The sequence below is a fragment of the Cydia strobilella genome, chromosome 9 (assembly GCF_947568885.1).
Source record: "Cydia strobilella chromosome 9, ilCydStro3.1, whole genome shotgun sequence".
Taxonomy (NCBI): Eukaryota; Metazoa; Arthropoda; class Insecta; order Lepidoptera; family Tortricidae; genus Cydia; species Cydia strobilella.
Genome location: NC_086049.1, coordinates 18,489,446 through 18,504,900, shown reverse-complemented (window position 1 = coordinate 18,504,900; position 15,455 = coordinate 18,489,446). Strand labels below are relative to the sequence as shown.

The window sequence follows — 15,455 nt, the reverse complement described above, 5'->3', positions numbered from 1 at the left end:
GGAATTCGGTGGTTGCGAGCGGCACAGGATCGGTCGGAGTGGCGAGCCTTGGGGGAGGCCTATGTCCAGCAGTGGACGTCTATCGGCTGACATGATGATGATGATGATGATGATGATGATACATTATAGAAAATAGTTTCAAGCAATTTGAAGGATATTAACTATAACTATAACTAAAATGAACTAAGTGTTCAAAACTTAGGATTATTGTAAGGCTTCCATCGCCATTAATTTTCAATTTGTATTGTTTTTTATTTTATGTTATTTTTTCTCTCTCTTTTGTACGCATGTGTGTGTGCGTAAGTGTTAGCATTAGTTTAAAATTGAATATTTTGTTACTACCTGTGAGTTCCTGTAATTGGCTTCCTGTTTTAATCTTGTTGTTTATTGTAAGTGTATAGCTGTTGGTTCTCCTTAACATAAATAAATAAATAAATAAATAAATAAATAAATAACTATGCCCCATTGTTTGACTTTTTTTTTACTTTTTAATTAATGTAAAAGTTTGAAGCTTTTAACCATTTTGCACGTAGGTAATTTGTTTTTCGCTCCACAACTGTCAAATATTCAGAAGCAGTCGTCCACTGTCGTCTGCCGAATTTCACCTTCCCATGCAAACGGAGTTTCGTTCTCATTTTAAAACTACGTGTTGGATTGTAATCAAACTTTGCACAAACAATGACATGAGGTATATCTACTCCTGTAATTAGTTTATATATAGCTCCAGTTTATAAAACAAACTAAATAGAGCAAAAACAAGTTTTGTATGAAAAAATTAAATTCGCTGTATTTTTTTAATTATCGTATCTCAGCATAATGCTCGCTTTAAAAACCAGCGCTGCGGCCTTAGCACGGTCGCATTTTTATCACCTGTCACCATGCATGTCACGTTCTAACAAGTATGTAAGTGCGAAAGTGACAGGCATAGTGACAGGCGATAAAAATGGAATCATACTGCCACCGCAGGTCTTCCGTAGGGGGCCCATTCGGTGATGCTACGGCAGAATACAAATTAGTAAAAATTACTAGTCAGGTAGTACGTCCCGCCTGGTAAGCGACTATCGTTGCCTATGGACGCTTGTAACTACAGAAATATCTAGATCACTACGGTTTTACTTATTATTAGCATTATTTTAGTCGCTTTTGGCAACATGTTTCGGACTCTTCGGGAGTCCTTCCTCACCTGAGGAAAATAATAGTGAGTGAAACCATAGTGATCTAATTATTTTGAAATATGTCTCACGATAGTTTAATTTCGATAAAGTGCAGAAATGTTTGGACAATGCATTCTGCAACATTGCAGCACTGCAATTTTGCGGGAAATGTCAATTTCAATGTCATGGATAATTGATATTTCTTGCAGCGATGCAGTCTGCAGCAACGCTCCGCTGCAATGCTTTCTTAATTGAGATGTTACCTTTATGCTGGGAGTCAAAAATATTACGCACTTCGTGTCGCGCAATCGAGTAAAAATATGTGTTAATTAAGTTTATTTTACTTTCCTTGACGAATCCATGACAATCAGTATTTCTTTGATGCCCACCGCCCAGACTACAAGATATTAAAAACCAAAACTTGTCTGACTCTCATTGATTATGATTCGATTCCCTTACAATACGTCCGTCTTCAAAACAACTCCCATCCCAACCAGTTTTTCAAAAGAAAACACACACAAAGAAAGTGCGTAAAGGACGGTCGACGTCAAAACTATGTTAACACTATTGCACCTTACTCCTTTGTGATACGGTGAAAACTGTATGCATATTTTTGATTAGACACACGCTTTGTTGAAGACACACATCGCCGTCTCGCATACTATCATTCTCTGTCTACCAGGAGATTAGAAACGTTTCGAGTAAAATTAGAATATTCTAAATTCTGAGGCGCGTAGATACCATCGTTGAGGGTTATCTATTTGTGAATCTTATTGCGAGGTAATAAGGGCTTTTAATGGTCAGATATATATGTTTGTTGTTGTTTGTATTGTTAGCATCAAGTAATACTAGCGAGAGTAGTCAAATATTATTATGTAGGACTAGAGATGTGTAGTATGAAATGATGATCATTGACCAGTGATCACTTTAGTTTCAATATTTTCCGACTGGTTCTTTATTGGCTTTCCGTTTTATAGTGCAATATTGGTATCATCTTAAAGCTGCTTGTTTTCTTAATAAACTGTTTAATTTACTTTTACGCAAGGCGACAAAGTAATTGGGAATTAAAGCAAATATTTCGTAAGCGACTCGCATGTAAAATACGCCAATACTTTGTCCTACGCGTAGACATTGAATAAATGTTACGTTTTCAACCAAAAGGTACCACATTGTCGCTTGTTGATAAGGTTGATTTCAAATTAACGCTATATGGAAATAGCGCCTTATTGACAACCTACAATAAGTACCCTTTTGATTGAGAATAGCACAAACAAAGAATTTTGTTAAAAATAACTAGATGAAAAACTTACCGTTTTCATGGAATGGTCGCTCTGATACAAAGGCTTAGGAGCCTTAAATCTGGCATAGCCCCAACAAGGAAGAAGAAGACGAACCACCATTATCATATCAAGACGTGATTATTACTTAAGACGTACCATTATTAAGTGATGCAGGTATAGCTGGCTCCGGCTTGGTACCAGGCGAAGCCTGCTCCAACTTGACAGCAACCAGTTCAGACAGCATGTGTTGAGGTTCGCGCTTCACTTGGACCTGCACGTTCTGTCCGGCCACGCCCAGCCAGGTTACCGGGTTGGTGCGGCTGCAGCCGCCGTCTGCGTGGACGATCTGTACGGGAATTGTGGAATTAGTTAAATAATAAAGAACAGTTTTTCATTAGAAAAACGACATATGACATATAAGGCATAAAGGTATCAGAAATTATGCAAAATTTAACCCTATCACTTTGAAATAAAGTTCAAAATCAGGTGGGAAATACATAAAGGCTTAAGCCAGCTATACTCAAACTTTTTTTGTGTGGGCCTTGTAACCCCAGACTGAAAGATGAGTTTGCTTAAGGGTGACATTCGGATGGCAAGGTTATGTATCCATACCAGGATCACCAGGCAGGCCACCAGCTTGAGAAAGCAGATCTAGGTTCCCCGAAACGCGTCGCGCGAAAGAAAAGCTACTTAAACCGTAAAATAGAAACTAAAATAGATGTCATATAAAGAAAAAGTAACGACGCCCTCAAGTGGTAGTGGTAATAAAATAATTTGATTTGTTCCCAAAGTTCCGTAAAATACCTTAACCGAAGTGACTAACAAGATGGCGTTAGTCAATATTTATATGCGGAACGTCGTGTGCTACATAGGGAGTGTATGACTGCGAACTAATAGGTAGGAGTATAATATGTGTCCATGAACTTACCTTTTTAGGAGAATTAGTGAGGCACGTATTACAGGCCCGTTTCGCCTGTTCCGTCTTTATAGTCAAAGGCTGCATGACGTTTATTCCTTCTAACAGTTGACGTTGATCACCAGGACAGCAGAGGTTGTCAGGAATACATTTCCCGAGCTTGCTATCTTCCATTTTATTCGGATCCCTGAGGAGAAAAGTCATTAGCATACTTAGTGAATCCAAGTCTAAGTATTAATAAAGGCGACGGCTGGGATTCTCACTAGAAGAGCGGATTATTTGGAAGGCGATTGGCATGAAAATGAAATTACTGTCAATTCCCGTTTACAATTTTTATGGAAAAATATGGGAAATCTGCCGATGCCAATTTTATTCTCAGCGCGTAAAATCACTACATAGTATAAAACAAAGTCGCTTCCTGCTGTCTGTCTGTCCCTATGTATACTTAGATCTTTAAAACTACGCAACGGATTTTGATGCGGTTTATTTAAATAGATAGAGTGATTCAAGAGGAAGGATTATATGTAAAACACATCAGTATTCCACCCGTGCGAAGCCGGGGCACTCGCTATAGTTACTAAAGGCGCCCACTGACTATCAGTCCGCCGGACGATATCGACCTGTTAGTTGTACGGAACTGTCAAATTTTTGTTCTAACTGACAGGCCGATATCGTCCGGCGGACTGATAGTCAGTGGGCCCCTTTATAATTGTCGGAAAAACTCAATTTTAATTGACATCGTTCAAAGTTCAGTTTAGTATTTTCAACCTGTGTGAAAAACAGTTGTGATTTTTTTTATGCCACGGCGGTCGCAGGATGAAAAAGGTTTAAGGTCATACGATGGTCCCATTGACAGTTCCCTCAATTCTCTTCTGGTTGAGCTTAACTTAAAAAATAATTAAAGAAATATGTTTTACCCATAGACATAGTAAATATAAGTAGTTATAGACGCGCCACCGAGCGACCGGGGGTAAGAGAAAGAATATTCATATAAAATATGGACAGCGTAGGATTTTTTCTCTTTCACGCTTATACATTTCGGTATTTCGCCATCGCCTCTTACCTATGATGCCACCCGGTCGGTGATAAGGACAAAGCATGGCACTATTTTATCTTTTCTCCTATAGGAATCGCAATAAGACTATCTTTCTCTATCAAAGAGTGTCCACGCCCTTGGTTTTACCGTTACATTACTTACAAAAATGTCTACAAACATTTTATGATTAGATACCTATAGGTATGCCATTCGACGATTTGTTTCATTGAAATTATGGGAAACATCGTGTTTTAAGCTACAGCAATTTGAAAATGATCACAATTTTTTTTAAGATATATCTGTGAAATGGGTGTCTATTGCTTCCAATAAAGTTTTAAGTCATGTCCGCATTTTCGTTAGTCATAATTTGGTTTTTCTCAGAAACGCGTAACTTTTCAGGATTGCCATAAAACAAACCTAACCTAACATATCTATAGGATAACGGATAACCTTATTATTATTTAATTGTGTTTTCCCTGGTTGCCCTGAAAACCAGCGCCATGGCATATCTTTTAGTCATCGGCATATGCTGAGTGGCATCCATTTTGGTGTTAGAATATATTAGAATAAGATGTTAATAGATTAAGTTTTATGTTTGACACCAAATAGAGTATTTCTATTCTATTCTATTCTTACGAAAATCCTGATAAGTTAAGGGTTTCAGAATTATGACTAATGATACTCTGACAATCATTACATTATGACTCAACTAGCTTTTGCCCGCGACTTCGTCTGCGTGGACTTAGTAACCGCAGCTAGAGTAAGAATAGCGCCTGGAAAAATTCTCATAGCAATCTAAATTTGAGCATATTATGCACACAAATTAGCAGGCACTTCGTTAATTATCTCAATTCCACCCCGCTTTTTACTTTCTTAAGGGATGATTTTCGGGATAAAAACTATCCTATGTCCTTCTCAGGGACTCAACCTATCTCTATGCCAAATTTCATCTAAATCGGTTCAGCGGTTTAAGCGTGAAGAGGGAACACACAGACAGAAAGACAGACAGACAGACTTTCGCATTTATAATATTAGTATGGATAGTATGGATAATGATGTCGAACATAGGGATCCGGTGTGAAATATTACTTGTCCAGCAATAACCTCGGGTTCAATTCCAGTAGGGGGGAATTTGGAGGGGGCGTGGGCACGCCGAATGTAGACAGCGATGTCGAGAACAGACTCTCCGTGGTCACTGTGAACAAAGGATGGGGTTAAAAATTGACAATGACAACATTTCTATACATATTTCGCCCCGTCTATACCGTTACTGTCAGTCTGTGAAAAATGGCTGTGATATATGGACAGACAGACGGCCATTTTTGCCATTTTGGCTACGGAACTCTAAGAATAAAAAGTTTTGAGGTTACGGGTTTCTTAGCGCCACTTGCAACATCCCACGAACCCGGGGTTAACCGGTTAAACCGTTAACCCAGTGTCAAATTATACCGGTAACCATGGTAACTGCAGGTTAATAAGTCACATGTTGACAAACACTGGCTTCTAATACATTACCTGACATATTATTAATGTATCTGACATGTAACTTGGTGTTATTAATAAATTATTTGTATTTGTATTATTAATATTGTAGTTTTCCTTTTTAAATATTATTGTACGTTCTGTAAGTTTGTCTATCTAATTCGAATTTTCCACTCATTTACTCTAAGGTTAGCTGGAAGAAATCCCTTATAGGGATAAGCTCGCCTTTGTACCTAAATTTATATGAATTTCATGTTAACAATTTTTGTTTTGTACAATAAAGTGATTTACTACTACTACTACTAATATTATATAGTTTATATTACGATGACAAATACTTCTATACAATTTTATCCGAATTTAAACCCTATTTCTGTTTGTGTGAACGCGCCTACAATCCATTAAAACAAATAGTTAGGAAGTAACCGCCGAAATTGGTCATTGGCACCGAATTCGGACTTTCGATTGTCACTGGCACCGCTAGCCTCTGCGTGCTTATGGGGCCCTGGTACCTCTGATTGGGAAAGTATCGAAAAAAAACCGGCCAAGTGCGAGTCGGAGTCGCGCACCGAGGGTGTACTTTTTAGTATTTGTTATTATAGCGGCAACAGAAATACATCATCTGTGAAAATTTCAACTGTCTAGCTATCACGGTTGTTGAGATACAGCCTGGTGACAGACGGACAGCGGAGTCTTAGTAATAGGGTCCCGTTTTTACCCTATGGGTACGGTACGGAACCCTAAAAAAGATTGACTGCGTGACGTCATGCTGTTTGTGTTAGTGTTGTTGCTGGTGTATGTGGTCACCCGTTGAACACGAACGCTGTAAAGGGTTCGAAACGTCGGGATATATTATAAATTCAATAATATACGCGATATAATCCGTTTTCACAGTTTTATTTCATGTGCTTCTTTGTATGTTAAAAATAACAGTACATATGAACATCCACGGCATTTGTAAGAAACGTGTCAGACATCTGTAATAACGCTTTAACTAGACTTATAGCTGTATAAGCTATGCAGCTGTGGTCTGAAAGCTATCCCCGGAAATAAACAATTTATTTTAATTGGAAATCTCCATTTGACAACCCTTTGGTGGCCTTGCCTTGTCACTCATTTTACCCTAGTAAGAACTGCCTAGTGCCTAGGTCTAGGTAGTAATAATAATAAAGATAGATTTGGCACATTAAGTAAAAGGTTTCGAGTAATTGGTAAACAAATTAATTATAAAATAAAAAAAGTGTGCTATTTGCAATTAGACTGATTTGACTACATAAGTATTTTTATTTTATTTTTGGAAATTGCTTAACGTTAGATCGAACAAAGGCTGCAAGACTTGCATTTTTTAATGTTTTAGATTTGTACCTTTTGTGGGGCTAGCTCTCAGTCTATTTGTGTGTCGCCGGCAGCGATACACATCACGACTCACGGACGGGTGTCGGGAAGATTCGTGTTATTTGCATTTGGACTGATTCGACTATTTTGTATTGTTTGGAAATTGCTTAATATTAGATCTCACGTTTTGGGCTGCGCGACTTGCATGTTTTTAGCTATTAGCTTGGCAACCCTTCATACACATTAGTATGCAGGCTAATAGTTTTGCTGACTGTACGTACGTCCCGAAAAAAGGTATCCATTACGTGAGGCTAGCTCTGGGTCTACGTGTGTCGCCGGCAGCGATACGCATCACGCACGACTAGGGTTGCCATACGTCAGGTTTTGTCTGGACATGTCAGGATTTGTCTGGACATGTCAGGATTTGTCTGGACATGTCAGGATTTTTGACTCTTTGTCCGGATTGCGGCCGGACTTGGCAAGTGTAAGGATTTCTAGGAATGACCCGCCGCACAGCGCAGCGCGCCGCTGGACGTCGTTCAACCTACGCCAAATCTCTTATGGATGGTATAGAAAGGATGCCAATCTCTTATGGCAGAATTGTTGCAAAAGTGACCGCTTTCAGCTTTAAATAATAGTTCCTAATCTCTCCGGTGGCGCTAGTTAGGCTCTGGGACATGAGTATAACATGAACCATATAAGGCAACAAATAACCCGACCAAATTACGTAGGTTGTTTTTGGTAGTATTTCGGTGTATGGTGGCGCCGCCTAATTACTTTTTTTTGATGGACACTTCATACATAGAGATTTGGCTCCTTTATATAGTCTCCATTAAATCTCTGTTACAAGAAATGTCAGGATTTTTAGGGTGATGTCAGGATTTTTATCAGGACATTTAATTATTCCATATGGCAACCCTACGCACGACTCACGGACGGGTGTCGGGAAGATTCCTGTTATTTGCATTTGGACTGATTGGACTATTATGTTTTTGTATTGTTTGGAAATGGCTTCACTTTGTCTTTGTCTATTGTTTCTCAGCGTGCAGCGTGCTGAATTATGTTATAATAACCAATCATTCACTTTCAAAACAAGCAATAAATAATTCACAAAAACACGCAATATTTTCCTACAGTTGATAGAATTTCCCACACGTGTCTCATAAATTAATATAGGTACTACATTGTCTTGGGTGATATAGTAAATTTCTTTATTCTCTTATTGCAGTAACAATAACACCTTTTTTGATAAGCAACTTTTGATTTTGCTTTAAGAGCACATTACTTTATTATTCTCTTCGGTTACCGCGATAGTTACTCATGAATATAAATCGCTCGGGTTGTATTATAAATTCAATATACGCGATATAATCAGTTTTCATAGTTTTATATCATGGCACATTACTTGCTTTATCTTTATTAATTGTTCATATATCTGTGCCTGCCGGGCTAGCACGTGATTGGCGCGAGAGTATCTCGCCGCGACATAAACTACCCGTCCCCCTTTAATTCATACAGTTAGCAAAAGACGGGTAATCTATCTCGCGGCGAGATACTGTCGCGCCAATCATGTGCTCGGCCTACAGAGGTAGTCGAATAATTTAAATACACATTAGGGTAGTACAGTTGCCATCAGATATATCGGAGCGGCCGAAGTGTTCACAATATCTGAACATATGAACACGCACTATAACGCCCTGACAATAGAGGCGTGTTCAGATATTTGTGAGCGCTTTGGCCGCTCCGATATATCTGATGGCGACTGTACGTACCGATCTCTACATGATAAATAAATAGTCATAACAATAGTGGCCTGTAGTCTAATTTCAACTATCACTACGGCTTTTCAATAAACAATAACTACTATGAGCGATCACTCCATTATGATATTTCTTTTTAGTTTTACCAATGAGGATATAATAAGATAGAGCGGTACTGTCATAGTAAATTTTGTAACCACTTTAAATTCACTGCCATCTATCGACATACTTTAAAACTAAAAATGAAGATTTATAAAAATACGTTAAAATGTATTTAAATATGGATAAATGTTTTTTTTTTATTTGCTTTAATTATTTTTATATGATTTTGACCCATGTTCTTTCACTGGTATGCGTTAAAATTATAAATAACAAACGAAACAGTCAACGCCCTCTATACGAGAGTAGGCCAAAACTAGTGGCGCCATCTGATCGAGAATCAAATTTTCGTGATTTTCGGGGCACGTTTTTTCCTTAGACTGTATCCATCTATTACGGAGTTATATCTATCTTTGATTTTACTATCACTACAAGTGTCAATTTTCATTCCCAAGCACCCCCTTTCATCAATACAAAACATCCAATATACATGCGCGCCACATGTGCGCACGAGTCAGTCCAAATGACACGTCATAATTACTCAGAAAACGTCGAAATCCCTGTTCAAATCTCGACCTTATTCCTTTGTCTTAAGGTTGACAATGTGTCGTATCGTTTATATATACACGACCTAATTCCTCTTGTGATAGGGCTCACGAGTAATCACGTTGGTAAGATAAGTCGTTTTTGGTTTGGTTGTGTGATCCCCCAGGGTCCATCACAAATAGACGAGTCCCAAAGCATTACGTCATTTAGAGATTTTGCCGTTGAAGCGTGGAACAGACGCAGGGGATAACTTTACTTACGAGTAGACAATTGATATCTTAATGTCCTAAGATACATACAGTGTGGAAAGAATGAATGGGTCCTGGAGGGAAAGCACCTCAAAACCTTAAGAGGCCGTAATCGATTTTGGAGCAAAAATGTAAAATTGATAGATTTAGTCGTTGAAATTATACACGTTTTGTTACGTAATATCTAAATAACAAGTTTTGATTTCTATTAGCACGTCTTCTTATCTTGCCTTTTAATAATGAGGTCGGGAGCGTGCGTCACCGGTAATGCATGAAGAGAAGGGGCAGTTTTTAAAAATTCATCAAAAAGTCATGGTGGTAAATTATACAAATGTATGTATAAGAATAGTTTCAGCAAATGTTGTAGATTGTTTAAGTATCAAAATTAGGTTGAAATTAAGTCGATTTTCAGAGAAATTGTCACTTGTTTTGAAGTAATTTCTGGAGAAATTTGATTTCGTCTAACTTTGATTTACACTACTTCAAAGTCATAATAATAAAAATGTAGTCTGATAAACGTCAAGTACAGGATATGTGTAATACAAAATTACCATTTTTAGCAGTCCAAACTTTACGAAATTTACAAATAAGAGCGACAAAATCAGTGCTTTACGCGCGTTTACCTAAACGTCCATCAGAAAAGCAAACATTACTGATTTAGTGAGTCTTTTTTCAAAAAATTGATCTGATAAAAGGTAAGATAAGAAGACGTGCTAATAGAAACCAGTACCTGTTATTTCAATTAGGTAACAAAAGGTGTAAAATTTCACGGACTAAATCTATCAATTTTACATTTTGCGATTAAAATCGACACATTCTTTTATTTTTGAAAATAAACAAAACTGCATTCAAAGACTTTTTTTTTTTTTTTTTTTCAATTTTGCTTGTCTAGAAATATTCTTGAATACTAAATATTCGATTTTATGGATATTTTGTATGACAGACGAGTGTAGGGCCTAATGTTTCTTGGAGAAATGTTATCATTAACATTAACCCTATCGAATAGTAGGATAAAATAGCGTTTTTTTTTAAGGTTCGATTCCCGGGTGAAACAAGCGAATTAAAAAAAATCTATGAATGCAATTTTGTTTCTTATTGAAAATACAGCTAACTTAAGGTTTTAAGGCACTTTCCCTCCAGGGCCCATTCATTCTTTCCACACTGTACTTAAATACTCGTATTATATAAGTTCGGAAGAATTGCTACTCAATTCCTTAGATGATAGATGCATATGTAATGTATTATTAATGTTTTAGATTTATAAGTTAGTTGGTCTAGTCGGTAGTGACCGTGCCTATGAAGCCGATGGTCCTGGGTTCGAATCCCGGTAAGGGCATTTGTGTGATGAACACAGATATTTTTGTTTCTGAGTTATGGATGTTTTCTATGCAGGTACCTATATAAGAATGTATTTATCTATAAATTTTTCTTCTACTTTATCATAATCAGAACACGATACCGAATTAATATGCCCTCAAACGGATCCCCACTAAGTATCGGGGGCTCATAAATAATCGAACTTAAACTATCGTGAGACATATTTCAAAATATTTTGATCAGTACGGTTTTTACTCACTATTATTTTTAGTCGCTTTTGGCGACATGTTTCGGATTCTTTGGGAATCCTTCCTCAGGCACGAGTGTCCGCGGCAGTTGTACGTCGTGTGTGTCGTCTTGGTTCATAAATAATACAAAAGGTAATCACGGTCTATATCCCGGTCAATATAAGTCTAGTATTTGTTACATCATGTATAAGCACTGTATAAGTATGTGTATAATGTATATCGTCGCCTAGTACCTATATATAGTACAAGATTTGCTTAGTTTGGGCTAGGTCTATCTGTGTAAGATGTCCCCTAATATTTATTTATTTATTTTGAAAGCGTATACAGTACAGAGGTACTCTATCCTCCATTCTCATTAATTTTGACATCCCCAAAAAACTAGTTGCCATAATTACCGCAGCAACCAAAGAGAGTCGAATGCGAGTCAGAGTATTAAGAGATGAGCTATCGGAAGAATTCACGGTTATATCACCGGCCTAAAGCAAGGATATGCCCTATCGCCTGTGCTTTTCAATTTAGTTAAAATAGGATAAATTTATTATTAACAATTTAGGATCATATCAAAGTAAAACGTGTTAAATACATACCTTTGTGCAGCGTGGGTCGGTTGCCCTGCGGAAACAGCGAGTACAGCGGAAACCGGGGTACACCTGGAAATGGAGCTCCATTTTACTCTACATTGTTCCAACGCTGTACTAGCAACTAAATTTAAAGAGATTTTTCATTTTATTAATTACTAGCTTTTGCCCGCGACTTCGTCTGCGTGGACTTAGTAACCGCAGCTAGAGTAAGAATAGCGCCTGGAAAAAATCTCATAGCAATCTAAATTTGAGCATAATATGCACACAAATTAGCAGGCACTCCGTTAATTATCTCAATTCCACCCCGCTTTTTACTTTCTTAAGGGATGATTTTCGGGATGAAAACTATCCTATGTCCTTCTCAGGGACTCAACCTATCTCTATGCCAAATTTCATCTAAATCGGTTCAGCGGTTTAAGCGTGAAGAGGGAACACACAGACAGAAAGACAGACAGACAGACTCGCATTTATAATATTAGTATGGATATAACAATTCAAGTCCTGGAGACCCTTTACATCTCTGGATAATTTGATGATCTTTTTTATTATTATATACATTTTATCTCTGACACCTAGAGACTTTTACATCTCTAAACAATTTTAGTACTTCTGTTGTTTGTATATTTTTATTAGTTTTTTTTGTGTAATTTGACATTTATATTTATGTAATTGTTTTTTTTGTAATTTTGGGTAAATTTTATTGTTTGTAAAAATTGACATGTAAAAGTGCCCCTGTGGCCTATTTGCTGAATAAATGTTTGATGTTTGATCAGCTCTTACTTGGCTACAATCTATGTTAAAAAAATGTGACGTTTTCAACCAAAAAGTACTACATTATCAGTTTGTCGACAAGGTTGATTTCAAGTTGAAGCTGTTAGTTTTATATGGGTTTTAAAATATAAATTGTGTCTAAAAAACCGGTCAAGTGCGATTCGGACTCGCATTCCCAAGGGTTCCGTACATTACACAATTTAAACAATGTATTTTTTAGGTGAGACGTGAGTGAAATGTCTTTAAAAAACCCGTAGGGGTCGGAACAAAAACTAAGTAATTAAACCCGATTCACGCTTGACTGCACATTTCTAATAGGTTTTCCTGTAATCTATAGGTAAAGATCTTTTTTGTGTAATTTTTTCAAAATTTTAGACCCAGTAGTTTCGGAGATAAAGGTGGGGGAATGGTAATTTTTTGCCTATTTTCTTGAATAACTTCTAAATTGTTTATTCTTAAATTATAAAAAAATATATTTGAGATTCTCATAATGAGCTCTTTCATTTGATATGTAACACGATATAGTTTGAAAAACTTTATTTTTTAATTTTTACATTTACCCCCCAAAAGTGGCCCCCATGTTTAAAATTCATTTGTTTACGTTACATGTTCGTCTTTGCGTCACAAACATACATATGTATACCAAATTTCAACTTAATTGGTCGAGTAGTTTCGGAGAAAATTGGCTGTGACAGACGGACAGACAGACAGACGCACGAGTGATTCTATAAGGGTTCCGTTTTTTTCCTTTTGAGGTACGGAACCCTAAAAACTGCTGTCTACGTTTCTCTATTAATCTGCCCGTGCTTTATTACAGGCATAGTGTAAAATAATTTATTTTAAATACAATAAAATACCCTATTATGTGTACATACATACCTGGCTGTAGGTCAGAGGGCGGGCGGGTGCGGGCGCCCCCCGCCGCCCCGCCCAGCATAGCTCCGTGCGATACACCTCACCACCTGCCGACAACACAAATAAATATTAAAATACAGTTGCATAATTATAGATTATACAACGATCATAAAACAATAACGCAGCGGTTCGTAAGCTGTTTGGACCTAACTAAAAGCTCGGTTCTCCATCTCCATACAAACGTAGTTCCGCTCTCATTTTGAAACGACTAGCTAGATTGCTCTGAAACTTTGTACTTACAATAGGATAAGGTATACCTAGGTCTGTAATTAGTTTATGTAGCTTCAGATACCATAGTAAAAATAAATTAATAGTTTAAAAAACACTAGAAAAACACGCTCGTGGTCAAAGTTCATTAGAAGACTTTTCTAACAAATCCAAACACAGATATGATACGATGTTCCATCATGAAGTTTCAGTTCATATCTTCCAGCTCCATCATCAGATTAGTTCGACAGTACCATATTACTGTATTGTCATCAGAACTAGAAATTAGTTTTAATAACAAAACTTCCGTGAGACACAGAGTACAGACATATTAAACATATTAATAACGGGTCACTCACGTATTTTAAGTCGAAAACGCTCGACATGTTTCACTCCGTACCGAAGAGCGTCATCGTGACTTAAAATACGTGAGTGACCCGTTATTAATAATTAAACATATTAGTTACCTTAGATTCCATAACATAGTTACATACAGATCGACCTAATAAAAGCGTGTTAAAAATACAGCTAATTGAAGTTTTCATACAAAACTTGTTTTAAATTAATTTTTAACAAGCAGAAACGTCTGCGATCAATGCTATTAAGCTTAAAAACAATATTTAATAGAGTAAAACTTGTTTTTACTAAAAAAAAAAGAAGAAAAAACAATCCTGACTTAAATAGTAATTTCATAGCTTTCGATTTTCGATATTGTAAGGAAACGTTTTTAAAATAAATAAAAATCGACAAAATTTGATCAAAATTGACACTTGGCGCGCATGATCTTTCCCGTTCTTTCTTGCGAAATGTGACAGTGACAGCGGCAAACCGATGGAACGGCCTTAAGGGGCCTAAGGGGGGTGAACAGGGGTTAAAAGAGACACCAGTGACCCATTAAATTGTCAACCTCTTTGATTGATTTCCGAGTGATGATTAATAAGAGGGATTATGTTCAAATGCGAAACGGAATACAAATTGAAATTTCCGCAAATCGGAACATGATATTTATTTTAAAACTGCGGTTTGATATTTGTATACGTAAGAACAATCCTGTTTAATTCAAAATAATATTTGTATTTCATCAGGTTTTGATTGAATATGCAAATAAATGAACTAAGTATGCAATTTATTCGAACAGTTGGTACGTAAATAAATCATTTTCAAAATGAGATTGAACGGTTTTCACAACACCTACGACATTTTATGCGAATGAGGTACAAAAACGTGCAAACTACAGTGTGGAAAAGGAAAAACTTAACGGGCCCTGTAGGGAAAGTGCCTTAAAACCTTAAGTCATCTCATTTTACTTAAAGGAAACATTATTTTATGTTTTAAATAAACAAAACTGCTTTTACAGCTTTTTTTTTCAATTCGCTTGTATCGCCTGGGAATCGAACCGACAAAAAATAAAATTGCTATTTTTTTATTCCACTAGTCGATACATTTCATGCTAATGTTCGAAGAAACATTAGGTCTTAAACTCGTCTGTCGTACAAAAACTACAAAATATCCGTAGAATCGCATAATTAGTATTTTTTGAATTATCACTATCAGTCGGTT

General features: G+C 36.8%; 1 protein-coding gene across 2 annotated transcripts in view; it reads right to left on the bottom strand.

Annotated features, from left to right (window-relative positions):
* Window positions 1–15,455, bottom strand: part of LOC134744450 (protein winged eye) — a 256,339-nt gene that overhangs the window by 115,690 nt on the left and 125,194 nt on the right. For both annotated transcript variants that reach the window (XR_010128090.1, XM_063678262.1), the window contains exons 2-6: window positions 13,653–13,735; window positions 12,009–12,071; window positions 5,476–5,581; window positions 3,363–3,537; window positions 2,591–2,780 (exon numbers count right to left, since the gene is read on the bottom strand). Coding sequence is in view for 1 of the 2 variants with exons in the window: in XM_063678262.1 (XP_063534332.1) it covers window positions 2,591–2,780; window positions 3,363–3,537; window positions 5,476–5,581; window positions 12,009–12,071; window positions 13,653–13,710 (592 nt within the window). In the remaining variant the exon portion in view is untranslated. The remainder of the gene's footprint in view (window positions 1–2,590; window positions 2,781–3,362; window positions 3,538–5,475; window positions 5,582–12,008; window positions 12,072–13,652; window positions 13,736–15,455) is intronic.